The sequence below is a fragment of the Anopheles aquasalis genome, chromosome 2 (genome assembly GCF_943734665.1).
Source record: "Anopheles aquasalis chromosome 2, idAnoAquaMG_Q_19, whole genome shotgun sequence".
Taxonomy (NCBI): Eukaryota; Metazoa; Arthropoda; class Insecta; order Diptera; family Culicidae; genus Anopheles; species Anopheles aquasalis.
Window position 1 is genome coordinate 18945059 of NC_064877.1, and position 22432 is coordinate 18967490.

Genomic DNA, 22432 nt, shown 5'->3' on the forward strand with positions numbered 1-22432 from the left:
AGTCCTTCTGAATCTCCTCAGCTGCTCAACCCCAAAAATTAACCTCTTCGTTGACGCGGAGAGCCGGTCCGGCTGTGGCCATGCGGTGATGCAGTTTATCTTAACCCACCCACACGAAGGCAAACCGTACACCCTCCTGGGTGCTGGTTTAATTAAGAAAATGGTAATCAAATTAGGTACATTGCCGGACAGCCCGAACGGGCGACCAAGCGGGAGGAGTTAATTGAATCTTATGTAGCGGGAGTTAGATGCTGTGATGAGCTCCCTGGTGCCTCCCTGGTGCGGCCACCAATTGTGCTAGTGTTTTTGATGGGCTTGTTAACATGGTTGTCGGGTCAGAGGGCGTCCATTACAGTGTTTCTCGCTAGTGAGGTTTGTTTTTAATTTATCCAGAGTTGTTGTTGTTTTTTATTCGCTCCACCAGAGAAGAGCGAGCTTTGTACTGATTTTGGATGGAGCGACTCATTTGAAACAACTAGGCACCGCAGCTCTCGCCCTGTTGGCTCTGCAATGAAGAAGCTAATTGGGATTAAGTCAAATGTCAATACCGGGCATCCGCACTGACCGTTTAGATGAAGCTAATCGAGCGTGCGATCACAGAAGAGCGGAGGAATTCAGGGCAAGTGGTATCCCTTTATGCGCTGGCAGCGGACATGGCAGCGGCTGCAGCGTTTAAGTGGTTAATGATGAGTGGTGAGCCTATAATTACATTTTGAACGGTTAATTGAGTCATAACTCAATCATGGTGTTGCTGTTTACTGCGGCTTTTTATTCCCATAAAGTGAGAGTAGATCTGATCTGTGCCAGATCTATCAGTTTCAATTGTCTTTTGTTTAAAAGGCATTCAAATACACAGAAATACGATCCCCCTTCTTCTATTATTTTGAACCTTCATCACGATCCTTAACACCACGGTGTACGTCCTGCTTTCTACCGGATGGATCCTCCGCACAGCCCCAATCCGTACGTGGAATCCACCGTTGAACTGTCCGGGCGGCACTGGCGCCACCAAAGCGTTCCTCAAACAGCTTCCGATAGTAAAATGCTTCCTTGGTACTGGGTGTAGCGAACGGGAAACGAGTGGCCGCCTGTGAGAACTCTTCATCGCTAACCCGCCCTGTGGCCCACTGTGACACCGTGTCGATCCACGAATATCCAACACCATCCGAAAACTGTTCCTTCTGACGCCAGAGCACCTCCGCCGGTAGGTAGTCCCCGTCGGCGAACGCTTGTCGAAGGATGTACTTCTCCAGCCTTCCCTCACCCGGTGCTCGATCTTCCGGACGGATCGACATGACGTGCTGTATAAAGTCCGTATCCAGGAACGGTACACGTAGCTCAAGACCCCACGCAGCACATCCTTTGTTCGCCCGGAGACAATCCGACAGATGAAGTCCCTGGACGCGACGTACCGTTTCGTGGTGGAACTCGGTGGCCGTTGGTGCCCGGTGGAAGTAAAGATAACCACCAAACAGCTCATCGGCACCCTCACCGGACAGTACCATCTTGAGTCCTTCACTGCGGATGTAGCGTGCCAGTAGCATCACCGGGACAATGCACCGGATCGTCGTTACATCGTAGGTCTCTGAATGATAGACTGCATCGCGGATGTAATCCAGTCCCTCGGCCACAGTGAAATGGATCTCCGTGTGATCGCTGCCGATATGGTTCGCTACGAGGCGAGCATAATGGTGATCGGTGCTGGCTCCCGGTAGTCCAATGCTGTACGTTTTTAGGCGTTTTGCGGAACGATCGTGTAGCTTCCGGGCGGTAATTGCCGCTATGAGACTGGAATCGAGACCACCGCTCAATAGCGCACCCATTGGGACCTCACACTGCAGATGGGATTCGACGGCTGCCTCCAGCCGGTCACGGAGCTCTTGCAAGTCCACAGGATTGCTTGGTATCTCTTTGATCCACGAAGGATTGTAGTAGCGCTTCGGATTGTATTCCTCCGGGCGACCGTAGAAGAAATGTCCTGGAGGGAACACTTGCACCTCGCGACAGTGCTCCACAAGACACTTCATCTCACTAGCGAACCATAGCGCACCTCCAGCGTCCCATCCAACGTACAGTGGGATAATACCAACTGGATCCCGGGCCACCAGTAATCGTTCCACCTTCCGATCGTACAACACAAAGGCAAACATTCCTCGGACCGTCGTGAGCAATGCTTCCGGTCCGAAGCGTTCATAGTACGCTCCGAGTACGTCACAGTCACTTCGTGGCTCGTACCCGGCATCACGGTTCTCGCCGATCGCCGATGCCATCTGGCGAAAGTTGTAAATCTCTCCGTTGGCCGCCAGATGCACCGTTCCGTCGGTGGACGTGAAAGGTTGGTTGCCCGTTTTCACACCGATCACCGAGAGCCGTTCCTGGACGAGGGCGAACTGTTCCTCCTCGTCGATCAGCACTCCGGTATGGTCTGGACCACGGTGACGCTGTTTACTGGACGCCTGGAAAGCGATCTCGCGGAGACTCCTACAGTCCAGGTGCTTCTCCTCACAACCGTTGGTGGCATCGTGTTTGTTGCACTGCTGGCCACGGAAGATGCAAAGTATACCACACATTCCGAAAGGTCCGCTTGGGGTACTGGCTACTTGAACTGCGAGCCGTTACCACACCGTTACCGTGTTCAAATGCAACTGAGCGGACTACATCATGCGCAGTCCGCAGTGAGAAAGGTCTCGTCCGGATTGCATCATTTTTTCCGATCGAGAGGCGTCCGTACAGCGACCGTATCGCGCGCCGTGTTGTGCCAAACGAGCGGCAATCAGAAGATAAAGCGCACGGGCCCGGCAGGGTTGTTATGGCTTGGCGCGTGACCGCACAGCCCGCTGATGGTGAATGCCATAAACAAATGCTGAGTAAGATGTCGGACGGTCGGGGGCAGTCGTTTTAAGATGTGATTTTTTCGGAGTTTTTCGTTTCTGTGATTCACTTGGCATGATTGGCCTTCATGAATGTGTAATGGGGGTATTTTGCCAACTAGTTATGGTTGGAATGATGACAAAAACTGAACTCATCGGTCCAAAAGAGAGAGAAACTGAGAGATACAACACTGTACAGAGCGCCATTGTAAGGTTGGAATCGTTGGAATTGCGCCTCTTAAAGCGAATTGAGCTAAATCAGTCTGCCATGCACACAATCGATGCGGTAATAGGCATTGTACTCTCCATAGCAACCAATCTCGGCAGGCCTACAATATAGCGTTCAGCATTGCGCATGAAGTGCAAGTACCGCACTCTTCAATCCGTATTCCACAATAATACTCTCTCTCCATCCCATAGTGCACTTGGATTGGCAAGCCGCTTCTAAGAAGCAGCACAAATCAGAACAGCACTTCGTCCATTGCGCTATGACGTCATGAGCACCGGATCGGATGCAACAGTTATTTATGTCGATCAGCTATTGTTAGTTAGTGTAGTCCTTAAAATAGTCCCCCCCCCCCCTTAACGGACTTAGATACAATGCGATACAGGACAATAGCATCGCTGAACAGGATGCCAACAGCATCCACAGTTGCCGCGCAATAGCTACGGCGTTTGGAAATCAATTTCGATTCCGAATCGATGCAGTCACGACCGTGGATTGGGGATTGTATGCAGCTAGTGCAAAACCATTCGGCAACTAAGGGAGGAGAAGAGCTAAAAATAAGAAGCAACAACGCGATGCATGACGATTCCGATTCACCCTCCGCCTGCTTGTCTGTATATTTCGGGCGCTTATTGCGACACAATGGGCACCGCAACGTTATCGAAACCCCCTCAAATGTGCCCCACAGTGGCCCCGGATCGATTGTTTACTATCTGCAACACTGTGTAAAGAGAGCAGAGGTGGAGGGGACGAGAATACTGGCAAACAGGTCGTTTACGTCCCCGAATGGTTGTTTACTTCTTGGAGAGTTGGACACGAACCGCGTGTAGGAGCAGAAGGTAGCGCTAGTCTCTAGCATCGCGCGTCGTAAAACGTGAAATTGAGCAAAATAGAAATCCCGTGACGTCACAAGGCATAAATGTGGGATAAACGTTAATTAAATATGAAGACTTCTTCCACAAGGGGTCAGGGCAGGATATTCTGACCTAATTGTGGGCTGCGCTATCTAAAGGACACAATCTTCACGTTCCAATCGTGCTGACGGAAGGTTACACCATAAATCTTGGGGTTTTAGTGTTTTACTGCAGCAGATGAAACAATAAAGGGAAAAGATCTCAATAAAACTAACGGTTAGTTTGTGTATCGAGATTTATTTAACTTACTTAACGCTATTCGAGCCCAACAGGAGGCCGCTACGGTTCAACAGGAATTTAATCGAGAAGAAAATCGACAAAAATGATCTCCGAACGTCTTGGCACAAGCTCCCTGGAGTTTTTATTGCCTCTACCGATGGCTTATCTTAATCATGCAACCAAATACCCTCTAGACTCTTCAACTAACGAACCAGCTAGCGGTAAATCCCTCCAGATAAGCTTCCACGCGTTCAGATGCTAATAGAGTACGCAGCGTAGCTGTGTGGCAGCTGTGTACCGACTCGTCGTCACGGATTCGATCAAACCGAAAACCCAATACTCATCTCCCTTTCCTCCCAGAAACACGTCCCCATCTTCAGCCTTCGAGCATCTACAGTGTCACCGAGCGAGACGGCCGTGTCGCTGGTGATGATAGCGTCACTCATTCGCTGCTCGCCGAAAGAAAAACAAATCCCGCAATCCCCACACCGTGCTGTCGTCTTGTGACGTCAGACGAAAATGAAAATCACACAGCAAAGGGGTGGTGAAGGGAGCACGGGGTGGTTCGCTCGATTTTCACTTTCATTTCGCCCTCGGTGGTGGGGTGGCGGCGTTGGCCACAGGACAGAGAGAAGAGAATTTGCGCAGAAGCCGGCTTTCTGGTGTTGCAGCAGCACCAGAGAACTGCTCCTGTCAGAACCACATACAGGGCACACATACAGAGCACATGCAGACAGACACAAGCACTATATCGACTGCCGGCGCGCGCTGTTTGTTGTTCTTCCTTCGCATCGCATTCGCAACGAGAACACGCGCATCCCGTGTGACGGCATTCGGAAAATTCGAGCGAATGAACCGGATCCCTCTCTCTCTCTCTCTCTTTTTCGAGCGATCTAGTAGCCACGAAGTGCGAATGAACTTCCCTTTAGTCGTGACGTCATTGTAGGAGTAATGCTACCGCGTGCGTTCGTCGTCGTTGATGCGGCGGTGCCCGTGCGAGGATGCTAAGTCCACGAAGGATCGACCGTCACCAACGCCACCACCTCGGCCCAACGTGCCAGGGGACTTCGCCGTAAAGCGGGATTATTCCGGCGGTGGGTTCAGTTTCGTCTCGGCCACGGTACGGTGCGGTCGTTGAGTTCCCGGCGATTGTTTTTCTTCCGACTTCACTTCCCTTCGACTACCCGACTTCTCTCGGTTCTCGGTGGCGGTGTCTTCTCATCTTTTACACCCCCCCCTCCCCCTTTTCACCCCCTTTCGCCAGACGTTGACGGTCGGTTGCAGCGCCGATAATTTAGAAGCTAAAACCGGGAGTTCGAGAATCTCGAGCTCGAGTCCGAGCGGAGATTTCAGTCGTCGTCGTCGTCGTCGCTCCTTCTTCTTCCTCTGCTGCTGCTGCTGCTGCGCTTGAAGGTAATGGCGACCACGAGTGCCTTCAGTGCCAGTGTGTATTTGTGTGTGGGTCTGTGTGTATCTTGTGGCACTGTCATTGAGGACGATTCCTTCCCACTTTAGTTCAAGTGTGTGCTCTCTCTCGGTTCAAGGTGATAGAGGCAGCCAGGCAGAGGGTGTACGGGGTTGGTAGGGTGCCTCCCGGTGACCAGTGTATTTGTGAGCCTATAAGTGTGCGCCATTTGCAGAATAATTTCGAAATTTCATCCTGCATCTCGAACGCCGCTACGGCAGATGAGCAGTTTCGCGTCAAGTGAATCCGAGCCACGCTGCCACGCGACGGCAGAAAGAAGAACTCTCGATGGCATTATCATGAAACACCCTCGCGCTCTTCCGGTGCCACATACATACACACAGCATGCGCCCTAAATGGGGTGTCTGTATGTGTGCTTCTAGGAGTAGTGGACAGAGGGATGGATGGTAATGGATTTCCTTTCTTGCATCTCATCGCGCATAGTGAAATGATGTTGGCTCTAGCATAGCATCAATTATGGAAAAAGGCTCCTCAAAACCGTAGTTGCATCGTGATTTTGTGTGTGTTTTGAAGAGGAAAATCTGTAACAGAGTTTTCCTTCGCGAAAAGTCGTGCTTCACTAATAATCACCTTCAGCGGCGGAATTGCTAGCCGTTGTTTGGTTCGAAATGGTCTCAGAAATTGGTGTTTTCCTTCGGTGTGTCTCTGGGCAAGTGTAAAGCCGTGTATTAGTGTGAACGGCCTGGTGGTGGCCAATGATTTGGTGTGTGATCTACGGTGTGTGGTGCAAAATGCGCCGAGAATGCCGGCTGCAAAGTAAAAACGGTCTGTCTGTGAAAATAAATCAGGAAATGAAAGACCTGGTGTGTTGTACAGACAGAGGCCCCAGAGCACGCGCGCTCTCTCTCACTCTTTATCATTTTCTCACTAACATCACCCCTAGCATCGCCTCATTTTCCGATTGCTCGCCCCGTCGGAAAATTGATCACCCACTGAGACCGAGGGCGTGCGGCGGCGGTGAATGAACGAAGCCAGATAGTGCGTTGGCTGACTGGCTGGCCTCGAGAGTGCGATCCCTCGGTAATCACGGGCGCGAACGAGGTACGAACGACACGAGACTTATCGGTGATCATATTTCATGCGTCTCCCGTTGCCAAGGTTGCCTCGCCTTGCTGACAAGCTGCGTTAACAAGGCCTACTTAGTAAAGTTGAAGAACTTGGAATGCAGGAGCAAAACTGCTAAGCGGATAGGGAATCGATCGCACCGCTTCATGTTTTATGAGAAGGGCAGAAAGGAATGCCAAAGAACTCGAGACCGAGAACGCGTCGTGGTGTTTTCTTTGGGTGGACAGTTTTCCTCGTTTCAATAATAGAATAGCGGTGGCGACAGTAGAGCTAAATTTTCCATTCTCTCTTTCTCGCACTCCGTCCAACGATAAAAAACAATATAAAATTTACTACAAAAAAAAACTCGATGAAAATTCTTACCAAACCTACACCAACACACACACAAAGATCCCTCTGACTCACCGGCCCAGGGGGGAGCGGGTGGTTCGCCAGCATCATCTCACCGTGATGGTTCAGATGATGCATCCAATCCAACTGCAAAACGATGACGTTGTCGTCGTCGTTGTACCGAAGCATCTCCTAGCGCACTGTCACTGTCGCTGTATTGGTAAAGAATGGCTTCCTGGTTTGTGAGGGTGGTGATGGTTTACTCCTCCCAAAACACCTCCGCCTCGCTCCCTTGCTTCAAGCGATCGCCATGCCAGACGGTGAATGCATCATCGCGCAGCTATTCTGCATCGGATGAAGTGATGCGCTCGGTTCTGATGCAGCGAGCAGCTGGCCGGTGCCAAAGCTAGTCCTTCATCTTCCTCGTAGTGGTGCACTTTTATGTCTATACAACATGCTCGCTCTTGGGCCCCACTACCACCTTTTTATTATCACCTTCTTATGCATTCCCATTCAAATCCCTTCTCGGGATCCGAGAAGTCGTTTGTCTGATTTGAATAGCACTTCGAGGGGATGGTCCCGAGGCCCGGTAGGAATGAAAAGGTCATCCAACGATGAGCAGCAACCAGTATCGTTGAACAACGGCAAGGATTTATGCCAAAAGTGACGTTAAATGCCGGTTTCACTCGGGTTTGGCTACCGTTGTCTGGGGCTGAAAAGGATTCGCCAGCGGACGCCAGAGATTTGACGTCCGATTTCGCGAATCTGGTCGCTCTGGGGACGCCTGGAGGACCAACACGTCCCCCCCAAGGAGTGGCGATGAAGGCAGTGGAGGGACGAACGGTTCTAAAAAGGCGTTTGAAAGATTAATAGCCGAGCACGTGGATGTCGCTCGGTTTAATATCAAATTGCAAGTGCGGCCAGCAAAGACGACACGCCGGTGTTGTGGCATTTATGTTTGGTCTTTAACGATGCTACTGAAATGCCGACGCGGCTCGTTCTCGTTCTTGAAATCCCGGTGGAAGAGATGGAGGCTATTGGCTTACCAGAAATTCAAAACTCACTAATAAGAACTCGCTCGCGACAGGAAATCGGTGTCTGGTTCAGTTCCAAAACACCGACTTTGTGTGCGCAAACGAGGCTGTGCAAGGTGCATTAATCATGCCCACCCTTAATGATGGAATGATGGGGAGCAAAATAATTGAGCAAATTCAGCACCTTCCGCCCTGTGACGCTCTGGCGTAAAATATCACCTCCTAATGGGGTCTCAGCAATGAGCTCGAAGCGCAGGAATGCAATAAAATCATCAAACCCTCCTCCAATCCCCACAGAAAATACCCCTTCCTGCTTCTAGGAGTAAATGGACAGCCTGAAAATATCTCCAGGAGCCGGCGACCAGCAGCTGTTTGATGAAGAGATGAGAAACGGTGCTAATGGGACGCCCATTAATAACCCGCAAGTCAATCTCCACACCATCCTCCGCTCTCTCTCTCTCTTTGTTTCGGAATGAGGAAGTGACGTGACGAGTGTCCCTTTTTCAAATGAAAGGTCCGTGACCAGACCTGGCAGCAATACCGGTGCGCCGGTCTATCTCTTATCAAACGGATTCCTCGGAAAAACGAAAGACATGATGCTACAGCAACATCACAATAAATGTCATTCACGGAAACATCTCCAGGTCGGTGGTGGTCGGTGTTGTGACGATCGAGCGACCGCAAACAGTAAACGAGAATGCCTCAAAATGTTTATTAAAGATACCGAAGGAATCCGCTGCCTAAACAAACGATGGTTCACCGATGGACACCTTTCATAGGTGGTATGGGTGTGGGCTTGTTAGCGTGTGTGTGCTAGAGATGTTGCGTCGCTCCACTTGAGTTCACCCTCTCGAAAATGGGGCGGGGTGGAAAACGGTTGGGTAGACGAAGCGCGCGCGCACATGAAGAGACATCGGAGAAGTGTAATCTCGGCGCGATCGGCGTTAAAAATAGCAAACGGCTTCGACCGTAGCAACCGGGAGCAGCAGCAACAGACAAATGGGGCCAGGGAGCAACACCAACACACAACCCAGGGGATGGGGCATCGAAATAGAAAGAGAAAGAGCAGCAGCTGGTGGCGCTCTACTGTACGGTAAGGGCGCTACAGCAACACCAGAAGAGTGCGTGAGTGCCTGTTGAGGTGTAAAGACTTCTCGGAGGGCCCGGCATCCTCGGCACCGGTCACCGAGTCTGCCGGTTTCGTGGTGAAGTTCAATCGAGAAAGGATCTCCACGGATGAAGGCAAGGCCAAGCCGCTGCCAGGGAAAGGCGTGACAGTCAGGCACCTTCGGAGGCTTAAGGCTTTTCCCTCCATTCTCCTTCGGTCGATATTAAATTTGGTTCTTTATTGGAGTGGTGTCGGGAAATGAAACGTAAAAGGAGCTATCGAGATGGCGAAGAAGAAAAAACTAGGGCCAAGACAAACTGGTGGTTCCCGACGGTCCCAACAACAAGTGAAACACAAAGCGTGATCTCGATAAGTCCCGTTCTGAGAGGACCCCAGCACCCGGATAGGTTTGGTATTGCCAAGGGTAGTGCCATCTGGGAGCAATCGTTTGATTCGGAGACCTTATCGTACCTGTTTCTTGCTTACCGGTGTCACCGGTCGAGAAAACGCAACTGGTTTGTGCGATTCGAAGGATCTCTGTCTTGCAGAGCAGCAGACCTTTATCGTTCGGGCTTAGGCTGTCTACTTTGATGAAGTAACAGATTGATTTTTGGAACTAGATTGCAGATTATGGCTACCTTGGGAACAACCAATGATGTTAAGCTGGTGATGGCTTCGGTTGATGAACTCTTCACAGAAGGAGAATCGAGTTTTACGCTTGTCAGTTGAGTTGGGACCAGACTTGATTGACAAGAACACATTTATTTGTGGTTTTACATATTATATTACATGTCTTTGCATCTGTCTATTGATGGAACATATCTAAAGATGGTAAAGTTCCAATTTAATTGAAAAAAAATCGAGATTTCTTTTTGGTAAAACGTTTGAAATGATACCTTTTTGGGTTGATGTTCTATGGCGTAACATTAGAATGAGCCTAAGAATAATACCAAAATCCACCCTAAACCATATCTAAACAACAAATCTTTAATTTGAAATATTTAAAATGCCTCCTTCTTCATCATTAATTGGTAGAAACAGTTGTGTCGATGCGAATCAATTGTTGAAATGCATGTAGAAGGTTTCTTTACGCCTTCATTACCGGAACTAGCTGTGGTAGCTGTTCGTTTGTAGCGCTTCTCGCACTTCATGCTTTGCCAATAAATTCCCACTCCAAGAATGAAGCAACAAGCGAGGCCTCTACACCCTCCACGGTTTGGTTGATTCATAATCAAAATACTCCCCGTAACGCAATCACGCTGCGTACGCTACAATGTACATTCCCACATCTCAGTTGAATCACTTCATACAGACACACACCAGCTGACGTCAGTTCCGTTGTCAACGTCAACGGTGCCCTTCAGCTGCTTCCTGAGATCTACCATCTAAACAATTGGAACAACATTATGCAAACATTACGCCACTGAGCATTGCATGGAACGCATCGAACGCAATGAAGGAAACTTCCAAATGGCTTCCTTTGGTCTAAAAAACTTTCGCAAAACGATTGCAAAGGCTTCACTTCACTTCACTTTGCCTCGGTACACAATGTCTTCACCGTCGCCACGGGTTGGGCGCAAACTTTCGTCAAATATTTGCCGTCGGTTAATTGTTTTCCGTCAACGTTCCTGTTCCTGTTCTGACATCATTTTCCACTTTCGCTGTGGTTCGCTCGGTAATGTCTATTGCCCTGCGGTAAAGAGCTTTTCCTTTTTCCTTTTTCAACGCATAACGACCGCTCTCCCTGCCAGGGGCGTTCTAGGATACCGAGTCCGCGGCGGAAGCGGGCAGCATCCGTCAATATTTAGTGGCCTCCGGGCCCCGCCGGGCGGACCGCTGACGCTAAGTGACTCCGAACGCTGACGAAGGTTGACTTCCTCTCCGTTCGGGTTTTCGAGCGTGATGGTGGTGGAGCGTGAATTTGTTGGAAAATGTTGGCGGAAAATTCATCTAAAATTCAAATAAAATACGTGGGCCGGCCGGGTAGGATGAAGGTGATGAATGGTGATGGTGGCCAGCCGATGGGTCTATTACATGCAAGCTTTTACGTTCTCTCGCGGCATGAAAATGTAAAATGGGCTCGGATCGTACGGAAAATGGCGCTATCGCGGTATGAGATTGAAAACCTTTTTCCACTAGCCGAGTAGGCCGAGGTAAAGTGTTTCATTTTGTGGCTTCGTGGTGGAAACGTGGGACGAGCGAAACCGTCTTCGTCTTCCCCTTTTTCGGTCAGACACACTTTCTGCTCTGCTGCATATCAGTCTACGCCACGGAACTCCTTCGGGGGCTATTATGGCCGTACCATCATCAAGCATTCCAATCACGTTCGCCCAACCGGCCAGCAGCTGCTGGCTGGTGGCATATGGATTTCGGTTTTCCGGTGACCAAATGACCAACTATCACGTTTCTTTCCGGAAACGGTGCGCCGAGCGAGTAAAATGGAATGGGCTCGTGATCAGTGTTCCGGCCTACGTTGGATGCTATACGTAGCTGGAGAGAAATATGTGGTTTGGGTTAAGCGAAAGGTATTTGTAATTTATTATCGCTAAATGGGAGCGAAAGGTGTAAATTGACTCACTTGCAAGTGTTAACTTTGTCATATTAGTACCTATTTTATAGGTTTTGGGAGCTTTGTCGTACACAAACATCATCATTTGAAGGCATTAAATCATCATGTTAAATGAACAACGCAAAACTACAGCATTAAGTAATTGAACAAAGAGATAAAGGATGAAACAATTTCTTTCCATTCGAAGTGAAATCTGTACTATCAGGTATACTATTCCTTCACATAACTCAACACCGTGCATCACTATGCTCCCACCTTCCAGCCCCGGAACATGTAAATCGTGGAATGTTTTCCGTTTAATGGTTGCAGCAGTGATTGCGAGGCTCCCAACAGGATTCAACCAACGCAATTTCGTCCTTGATTCCCTTATCTCACGTGAAATTATCGATTATCCTGGACAAGGTACAGAGAGGAGGAGAAGACTCGAGTGGTCGAACAGGATGGACCGAGCTTGTAAATCGCTTCCGAAATGAGTATGCAGACGGCTCCTGCTCCGTTCCCGCGGTAGCGACACGCAAACAACGCGTTGGTGGCCACAGTGATGGCCGCAGTAGGGTAGGTCATCGCGATGGATAGCGCCAGTCACTGGACACGATCACCTCACACTGTGGCTGGCCTTGTTATTGCAGCCGTTACCATGTTACCATATGCCTCTCTCTCTCCCTGTCGTTCTCTGTCGTGTCCAGTTGGGCACGGTACCAGAAAATCGGTTGGCATCCGACGGTAATGGTGTCTGTCTGCTGCCAAAGGGCACAAGCGTTATGTCTGGGCGTTCCCGTTGATTTTCCCATTGGCACCACATGGTTTTTGGAGGGCGCGTAGGGCCGGGCAGGTTATCAAAACACGGGCACAGCACGACATTCTTTACTGTATCGATCTTACAATCAGTGTGCCCCGCGTGTGTTTGGTTGTGCGTTGGCGGTGCGTGCATTGATGACCACCGTCACGTCACGTGCTCGCAGCTAACGAAAAATGATCGCGTGAGGTACTAGCGGAAAGATTAATGGTTAAATTGTGCCGGACAAATCATTACCGGGCCCACCGGAGCCCGACCCTCAATCACAGCAAATGCCGCTGCTGTTGGATGGGCAACACCACAACACGCGACTTTTTCGGTTTTATTTGGCTAAAGGCGACCGGCTGCAGACGGGAATAATGTTTATGGTCCTGTCATTTGTTCGTACCAGTTTATGCTGCAGTTAGAGGAGTGTGTTTTGAGTAATTTTCTGAATGATTTCTCACGTTTATGCCGCGAAAATGGCAAAAAAACCTTCAACCACCATGCGTCTCCATGCGCCTCCATCGTGCGCCTCCATCAACGTTAATTTTCCTATTTGGACGGCTATGGCGTTAAAATGTCACCTGGTGTGCGTTGATTGAATTTTTATTCTGAGAAGCCACCGTTTGCGCGGCCTGCACGTCCATGGAGTGGACAATTCGCACGTCCTAGTTTTGTGGTTGTAATTGCATCATCGGTCCGTCTTCGTGTTCAGCTACCACAATCGTTGATTAGATTGATGCTAGACCCACGCAAACGTCACCACAAAACCCGCCAAATGGCACCCGGTGCCATTGCGGTTCCACCGACTTCGTTTTCAGCGTCGGTTGCATGATTACCACCTCATGGTCCCGCTTATACTGTCCTCAGTCTGCCGTTGGATGGCATTTTCATGCCACTTTAAGATTTCCACCATTTTTCTCTCTCTCTCTCTCTTTGAAGCCATTCATCATTAGCTGCTGTCGATGGCGCTTGTGAAGTGCTTCTTAAAATAAATGCCAGCAGCCGGCGGAAGAGGGGCCGAATGACAGCGTGGAAAATTGCGAAAATTACCCATGCCTATGCCACGGTTGCAGGTTGTGCGATGAAGGTTGATCGAGAAGTTTCTGTGTTCATTCACATGCCGGCAAAGGGAAGGGAGGTTCATCGTGCCGTCGTCGAAAGTCATAAACGATTCAGTGACGTTTTGCAAACCGTAAAGTTATAGCTTTCCGTTACGACTTTGCTCGCTACCTTCGCGGTCTGACGAACCATCCCTGTGTGGAGGAAAAGCATGCAACATAAACAAAACTAATGAAAAAGGTGCGACGATGATCGGCGATGATGACGTCAAGCACCGGGAAATCCATCCTTCCGAAGAGCCGAAGCCAACGTAATCGCTACGGAACGGTTGTGGAGCTTAGAAATCCGACTCGTACCGAGTCACACACCACTGCACACCGGTCTGGCTGTGCGTGGATGTGTGTGCTGGTTGTGGTGATAATGGCTGGTAGTTACGGCTACGCCTGTTGTTGTTGTTACTGCTCGATTGGGTGTTTGGTTTGGTTGTCATGTTTCCATTAGCAGCACCTACAGCGGCACCAGCTCTCCGTGAGTTTCCGCGTGAGTCGGAATGTTTACATTTGACGGAGCATCACGAAATCACAGCTCGCTCTCGGCTCTGGCATCGTCTGGTGCAGGGGTATGAAGGTGAATTGCTTCATTAGTAGCCGTGCTCCTGGCAGTCGATGCCGTGACCGAAGAGCGTTCATTCGGTCGGGCAGTCGGTTCGGATCGGCTCTGGCTGTAGCTATGGCTGCGAGGTGTCTGGTGGACGTGTAAATTTGATTAGATTGTCGAATGCGTAGCGACGCAGGATTTTGCAGACAGGCGGCATGAGCGTGAGTGTGCGGGCTCGCGATCGCTCGCACCGGGATTTTCGTATTTTGTATTTCCCTCATTTTAAATATAGCTTCTCCACACGCCGGCTAGCGTGCGTTGTCGTCGTCGTCGTCGTCGCCAGTGGGGAAGGTGCTGCACCTTAGCTGCTGCACTACCTGCAGTAGTAACATGCGATGTAAAGGCGAGGTGGTTAGATGTTCTTCTTGACTGGGCAGTTTTTGGGATATGTTTAAAATTAGTGGCACACGGTAATGGGGAATGAGACTACATTTTATGGGGATAATGCTACAAAATTGTGTTTTATGCTAGGGTTAGGTTGTGTTTTTAATGATTCATCGTCACTGGTATTGTTAAGTGACGATTTATTGCACCGTGGGGCATCTTTTTTTGGCGCATGAAGGAATCAATGTCCAGAAAGTGAAAGAGAAACGCTACAATATTGTTTTTGATATTTTTACGTTGATCAAGGGATTAATTCATCAAAATTCTTATGGTATTATTTGAGTAATCCAAACAATACGAACTATTTGTTCAAATTTAAGTTATCATTTGTCCTAAAATAATATTTTTTGCAAAGAAAGGCACCAATTACCGCGTTTCACTCACAGATTGCCTTGATTTAGTGCGTTTTGGTGAGTAGGCATCGCATTTACACAACGGAGTTCAAGAGTTACTTAGTTCCCAAAACATGTTCTCGTCATTTTTGTTTAAAAAAGGCACCTACAACAATGAGGCAAGTTTTCTATTTACTATGATCAACTATTTCCTTTGGTGCATTGCTTATGTTTTCCTTTACGGAATTTCTCCTCACAATTACTCCCTTAAATCATACTATGATTCCCTTGACACGTCTATCAACTCTTAATTGCTTTGTCAATATTGTTCTAATAATAAGATAACTCAGCTTCAACGATATCTCTCGCGCTGTGCTTGACTGCACTGATTACAGTCATCGATTAGTTGATAAGCAAACCCACAACAAACGGTGGCCACAATTCATGCTGGCCCCAAAACCGTGACCTACCCTTCCAACTGTTCAGTATGATAGCAACTGGCCAACGTCCGTGGCACCCTCCACTGGAAAAAGTGTTTCCATTTGATTGCTTCCCGCTTAAAAAAAATCTGCTTCCATTTCCAGTGCCCGAACTCAGTGCAGTGGACCGTAATGACAGCCCGGCAGCAGCATAGTACGCACCACGTCCGGCGACACTGTTGATGGTGTTCGGTTGGTGCGGTCGGTGGTTTCCGGAGTTTTTCGTTTTCGGATTTTATTTTTAGTTCCCCGCACCGGAAGCGCGGGGAAAGTGAGTGCTCTAGTGCTGTGTGTGTTTGTGTCCCAGAGTTTGTGTGTGCAAAGACAGCTGCTCCGGAGTGACCTGATCCTCAACGCGCTCTGACGCTCAATGCCAAACCATGGCGCTCGTGATGCTTCCTTGTGATCTGCCCTGGTGGTCAAACGTCCAGAAGAAGCTGACCACGATCGAGGAATCGGCCGGTTCGCTCGATGTCGTCCTCGATGTCATGCAAAAGCTGCACGAACTGTGCAAGTGAGTGATCTAGTGATGTACCCGCCAGGAACCAAGTATTAATGCTCCTTTCTCCCTTTTCCATTTTCCGGTGCTGTGCAGCGTCAGTCTCGATCCGGACGAGGATGGCAAGGATACGACGGTGTTCGATGGGTTGCGGCACTTTGTCGAACGCACGATGGACGCACCGGAGCGGGAACACTTCCTGGGCCACACTGTCCGGTCGCTGGCGAGGCACGCGCGCGATCTGAAGCTCCATCGGCCACCGCGTGGGCTCAGCTTCAGCCTGCAGCAGCAGAGCGACAGCTACGAGCTGCCGTACCGTCTCGTCGCCTCGCTGCTGGCCAATGCGTTCTTTTCGACATTTCCAAAACGTACTGAAAAAACACACCCCACGTTACAAGACTTTAACTTTACACACTTTTTTAGAGGTTTAGTAGAGTAGGTTGATCCAACGGACGCGCGACCATTCCCGCAAAAGGCACTAGCGTTGGCTAATGGATTCTTGTTTTGTGTTTTCTCTCCCTTTCTTCGTCGCCTTTGACAGCAATGCGGTACAGAGGGTCAAGTTTCGGAGCTTCCTTTATTACTTCGACTGGTTGGAGCGCAGTTCGGGCACCAGTCTCGATGGGTGTCTCCGCGTATCCCGCAAGGTGATGACCGGAAAGCAGTGGCTAACGATTGAGGATTGGCTCGAGTGTGAACTCCCGCTGTGTGACGTCGAGATCCGGCACGAGGGCAAGCTAGATAAAGCGGATCCAGACACGATGCAGACCGTATTCGCAACGGCACGGCTCGGTGGTGATGTGCTGGCCAGCGGAGACTCCCAGGAATCGATCCAGTTCTGTACCTTTCCGGAGCTCCTTGCCGTCCTCCTGTACGTTGAAGCGCTCGAAGACAACGAGACACTGCAGATCGAGAACGCACACCACGTGGCACGGATCGTGGATCCTCGGTGTAAAGGACCGCTCCTGGAGAAGATCGCCGAACCCCGGAAGACAACACTGTGCTGCGTGGATGCGGAGAACTACCGGGCGTTACCATCGCAACAGTTCGAGGAAGATGACATCTTGCGTGAACTCAACAAGTGCCTGCTGGCATTCCGCCAGAACACAAGCTGTCCGGTGCTCGGTGGTGGCGGAGAATCCGGAAAGCAGGCAACTGGCGAGAAACGTGGCAACGCCGGTGGTCCCGGTGGAGTTGCCCTAAAGCTGGACCAACTCGAAACAGTCTCCAGTAAGGGCCGACTATCGCCAATCGGTGAGCGTGACCGCGAAGGTTCCACACCGGGCTCACCGGACGTCTACACGACCATCTTCATCCACCAGGCGACACCGAACTCGAAACGATCGAGCAACGATTCGAACAAACTGGAAAAGGACATCAACAAACGACGATCGTGGCTATCGCCGGAACGTCCGAATGGTGCCCCCGTTGCTGCCGCCGCTAGTTCCGTATGTTCCATCGGTTCCGCTGCAAGTGGGAATCGCCGCGGGAAGTTTATCATTCTCGGTTCATCCGGCGAGTGTTTGCCGGTCAATCGCCACCCACTGCGCATCCCGGACGGTTATACGAGGCTGGATTCGGGATCGAGCTGTGGCTCGAGTCAGGATGAGTTCCACAGCGCGAAGGAATCGTTCGATGAGGACGACGAGGATGGACTGAGGGCACACGCTTACGCTTCCGAGCTCGATACGCCTGAGCGGAGGTTTGACTTTGCGCAGAAGCTTCGGGAAGCACTGGAGCATGATCGAATGCGGCCTGTTAATGGGATCTCGGCGGGGGGCAGTACGGAGGAGAGTAGCTATGCGGTGGGGATCAGTGTGGCCGGATCGCAGACACGGGATCAGGATATACGAGTGCGACGGGGTGGTTCGTGTGGGTTCGTGCTGGATGGATCACTGGATAGCAATCTGGGTGAGCTGGAGTGGCATGATGAGGTGCCAGCAAGGAAGGAGAAGCTGGGGAGCGGTCAGCGACACACCAATGGGACGCTGGAACGGAAGGGAACGAATGAATCGTCACGGTATAGCTTCGATTCGGATTTGGGCTCGGAGCTGGAAGAAGTCTACGAGAAGTTTGCCAAGTAAGTACAACTGGTGTGCTCAATTTAGTTCAACTACAGCTTGTTCTTCTACTAATAATACTCCTCTCTCTCTCTCTCGCTGTCTGCAGATGGCTCGAGGAACCAATCAGCACCGACAAACCGAAGAAGCTGGACGCGAGAGATGAAGCGGTCCTGAAGTTCGCCAACTCGCTACTCAAACGGACACTGAGCGAAAGCTTCGTGGGCATTCCGTTTACTGAGGAGTGCATAGCGAGTGGGAATGGCAGTAATGCCGAGGCACGATCTGCGAGAATTGTCAGTGGTGGTGGTACCGGTGGTGGTAGTATCGGCGGAATAGGACAGAAGGAAAGGATACTGCTGCACGTACGATCACTTTCGCTGGAGCTCGCGAAGCATAAGCACAAACTTGCGGCACAACTGGTAGGTTGAAGAACTTGCAATGATTAGTGCGAGGTTACACGCGTAGTGGTAGTGTTAGTAGTTTGCAGTTGCTGGGTAGATCCTTTTTCTCCTTAGCTCTTGACATTTGAACCGCTTTCATGAGATTGATCCTTCTGCGAGTGATCTTCGGTTTGTGAATACAAGAACTTAGAAGTAATGTTGAAGAGCTTCGTTTGTATATACCTAGACTACCTGTTTGTGCCAGAGCCTAGATAGAACAGATGTTGATTCTTTTTTATCTCTTTTGATTTTGACTTTTGGTTTTCCATTCTCTTTTCTTTCCCATTTCCCCGTTTTTTTCTTATTCCCGCTGGAACTGTGCGGTTCCGTGCGGATCTCTGACATCAAATTCCATCACCTCATCTGCATCATCATCATCCCGGGTTGTTACCTTCATTATTCCACGCTTTTTGGGATGTCGTTTTCCGTTCGGTGTGCATTGGTTTGTCGTGTGGAACGTTCGATCTCTAGCGCAACGAGTATATGGCACTGGAACCGGCCAAGCTGTTCAAATGTCCCAACATTCAGCTAACGCGAACCGACCACCGGAAGCTGCTGCACCGGCTACGTTCGACCCAGAGTGGTTCCGGGTGTGGTTCAGTAGCCCAGGAACCACTGGGCACGGTCCGTGGCCGGGCGTCGACGCCACAAGGTTCGTCTTCTAAGCCGGCCCCAGTCATCCGTCAGTCGTCGCTAAAGACGAAGCTGCTGCACTACAAACCGAACTGGTCCGTTTCGTACTATCAGGACGTCAAGTGTGACGATGTGGTACTGAAGGTAGGAGGGCTCGTGCTGTCATTGTTGTTGCTGCTTGTGTGTGTTTTTGTGTGCCTGTGAGATGCTCGCATAAGTTTTGTGGTGTACTCGTGGTGGCCAGATAATATTATTAACTAGCAAAATGGAACAATTCGCTGCATCTACGTGCATATGAAGGTAATCTGCTGCTGCTGCTGTTGTGCTCACAAACTATCACTTACTCTTCAGTATCTGCTCTCTGCTGTCTATTTGTTTCTCTCACACTTTTTCTAGTCTTTCGCTCTGTTTCTACATAATAAAAAATGTTTTTTCCAATTCAATGTTTAATGTTGACCTCGTTCAACCACGGTTCAAATCAGAATTCCCTTTTTTCACTCTTCTCCGTTAGATCTCGCAACTCGCTCAAAAACGAACGCTCAATGTAAACCTGCGACCTGTGGCCACCGGTAACTGGGGCTGTGGAAGCAGTCGACGGGGGGACGTTCAGCTGAAGATGGTCATCCAGTGGATGGCGGCCAGCGTCGCTGGGTTGCCCTACCTGAGCTACTACACGGCAGGGAATGAGAAACTTTCCAAAGTAAGTTCCACGGTTTTGAAGGTCCCGCTGGAAGACACTTTCATCATTTATCGTCTCTTTTGCAGCTCGATACGATCTGCCGGGTGCTGAAGGATCGAAAGTGGACGGTCGGGGAACTGGCGTCGGCCACACTAAGTCATGCCCGCGATATACTGGAGGATCCGTTTTACTACAACAATGACCGCAACTATTGCATGTTCTTCGAGAAGCTGATCGGCTTGGAGAAGGGAACACACTGATAAGAACGAACGAACAGACACTCACAAACAGATACACAAACCAGACAACACTGTTGTCAGTGGACCAAGGACGAGGACATAAGGTCGCGAGCGAGAATTGTAAAAGACAAATAACCTTAGACTCTGTGGCGGTGGCGAAAAAGGCAAAGCAACTTGGAAAGCAATAAACAAAAGAACTTTTGATACCGATACTTATGAGAAGGCAGCAGCGACCGCAGGATTCATGCTTCGATCATAAGCGAATAGGATTGAGGTCGTGCTCCGGGGAATGTTGCGAATGTTGGCTCGGGATTTACGCTAGGCGGGATACCTGTAAATAGAATTTTCTAGAAACGTTGACCATGTTTATGCTGCTCGTCTCCTCAGTGTAGGTACCGAAAAGCAGAAATTCAAACGTCTTCCTACGCACGAGCGTTTACCTTGTTTGTTTCCCTTTATGTTCGGAGTTGAAGGGACGGATTCGTAGAGACTCTAATGGCGCTCTGGCAGAGCCACAGCGAGCGCATGGAGAATGTTTTATTGATGCCAGTTTTGAGGTTCAGATGCCACCATACCTGCGCTCGGTTACATGGTGCCGGTGCGCGGAGTTATTGAGTTCAATAGAAGGCTTCAGCTTTTCCCAAATATTCCGTAGACACTCGGCATCACACGAAAGACGCTCCGTAGCTCTCTCTCTGAGAAAGATTGACTTAACCGTTAGCTAGGGTAGACTGTATAGCGAATCAATAAAAACATGACGCTTATTTTAGGAAGGATTGAACGATTCGAAGCGACAGAAAGGAGAGTCGTCTATCTCAAGTTAGAATACAAGTTGAAATGAAAATACCACAGAAATCGCTTGTGAGAGAGACAGGAAAAGCGGCCACAGTTCAGCTTCAGGTAGATCGATAGCTTTTTTCTTCGTCGTCAAAAATAATCTTCCTTGGCCAACGCAGATGTTCAGTAAGTTATGTGCCATTTTGTTACCCATTCAAATCGCTAGTCCAATAAAGCTGGATGATTTTGAAGCAATAAGCAATATGTTGGATACTTTGTACGTCGTTTTGAATGCTGTACTAGCTGGTAAGTGTTCTATTCGGTGTAAGTCGTTTCTTTCCTTCCATTGCTTCCAGAAATCTGCTTCCATCTTGGGGAACGTAACGTTTATTTCGGCATTTCCCTGGGTAGGAAGTTGGATAAATAATGTTTAATATAATTTAATTAAATTATTTTACAAAAATTGCCCCACAAGCGCAGGATACGCGTACGATTGTCTGATTAAACGGCCAAACCAAATATATAACATCGAAATGTTTCACGAAACATTTCAAGATGAAAATTAACTGTTTTCTTGAAAAAAAATCGGTGAAAATTTTATGCTTGCTTCAGCATTAAATTAGAAACGGCAGTTTTTTACTGGTTTCATCTGGAAGCAGGATAAAGGCCAACTTGATTATCAGGTGTTCAGGATCATCCACGATAGTATTTTCTTCATGCAATGCTTCATGCACATGCAGCTGCCTTCGCAGATGTACCATTCATCCTGACGAAGTTCATACAGCAATACAGCAAATAGTGTAATTTCTAGTCGGTTAGATTAATAGACGAACTCATATCAGTGTCATTGAAACTCTTAGTTAGTTTATTTAGTTTTCACTGCTAGTTTGCAGACACAAAGAAAATCGGAAGGTAATTCAGTCTCCCAGTATCAATTGTACGATAAGTTTTAATTCTTCATAGCTTCAGCTCCATTAAGATGCCCTCTAACCAGTAAAACAGTAACTATCAAATATCTCTCTTGCCCATCATTTACTGTTACATTCCTTTTCCATTTCTAACCAACGCAAAGCCAAGAGCTATCTGCCATCGATCGCTGTATTTTGCATCAAACAGGTGTTTACCGGCAACATACGGTAAACGGTCGCTATCTTTCCGTCGCGGCCATAAAGAGTTCATGCAGTTCCTTAACCTTTATCCCAACCGTAGCGCATGTGTTTCCGCAGACAATGCCACGCCAGCATCTTAGCGCTGTCGGTGTTCATCTTTACCGGCCTCCAAAAAAACAGCGAGCTTTTCCTAGTTAACAGCGGAGCGTTCGTTTCGTGGAAAATTTTACGCGTAATACGCTGCTCTCAACAGGATGTTTTGGAGAGCAGTATTGCTAGGAAAAACCCAGAGCATCGGAAATGCATGTCATGCCATCGGCTGAGTTCATCCAGGTTCGTTCGCTCGGTTCGGTTCGTTGTTGTTATTGGAATCTCGTGGAATGTTTTGGGTGTCCTCGGTCGGTGTCCTTCGCCAGTTCATCCATTTCCACCCACAAACGAAGGGGTATATGGCGACTTGTTTTGACTGGCGTTCAAAGT

At 49.2% G+C, this 22432-nt stretch overlaps 2 protein-coding genes across 2 annotated transcripts; one reads left to right on the forward strand and one right to left on the reverse strand.

The window, feature by feature from the left end:
• Window positions 1-466: 466 nt before the first annotated feature.
• LOC126570247 (asparagine synthetase B [glutamine-hydrolyzing]) lies at window positions 467-2651 on the reverse strand. The gene is made up of 2 exons (XM_050227858.1): window positions 566-2651; window positions 467-505 (listed from the first exon to the last, which is right to left on the reverse strand). The coding sequence occupies exon 1, from the start codon at window positions 2568-2570 to the stop codon at window positions 879-881; it is 1692 nt and encodes a 563-aa protein (XP_050083815.1). The 5' UTR covers window positions 2571-2651; the 3' UTR covers window positions 467-505; window positions 566-878.
• Window positions 2652-5352: 2701 nt separating this feature from the next.
• Window positions 5353-21074, forward strand: LOC126570243 (uncharacterized). The gene is made up of 8 exons (XM_050227843.1): window positions 5353-5642; window positions 15619-16027; window positions 16109-16447; window positions 16554-18092; window positions 18182-18494; window positions 18987-19292; window positions 19660-19848; window positions 19914-21074. The coding sequence occupies exons 2-8, from the start codon at window positions 15894-15896 to the stop codon at window positions 20085-20087; spliced, it is 2994 nt and encodes a 997-aa protein (XP_050083800.1). The 5' UTR covers window positions 5353-5642; window positions 15619-15893; the 3' UTR covers window positions 20088-21074.
• The last annotated feature ends 1358 nt before the right edge of the window (window positions 21075-22432 follow it).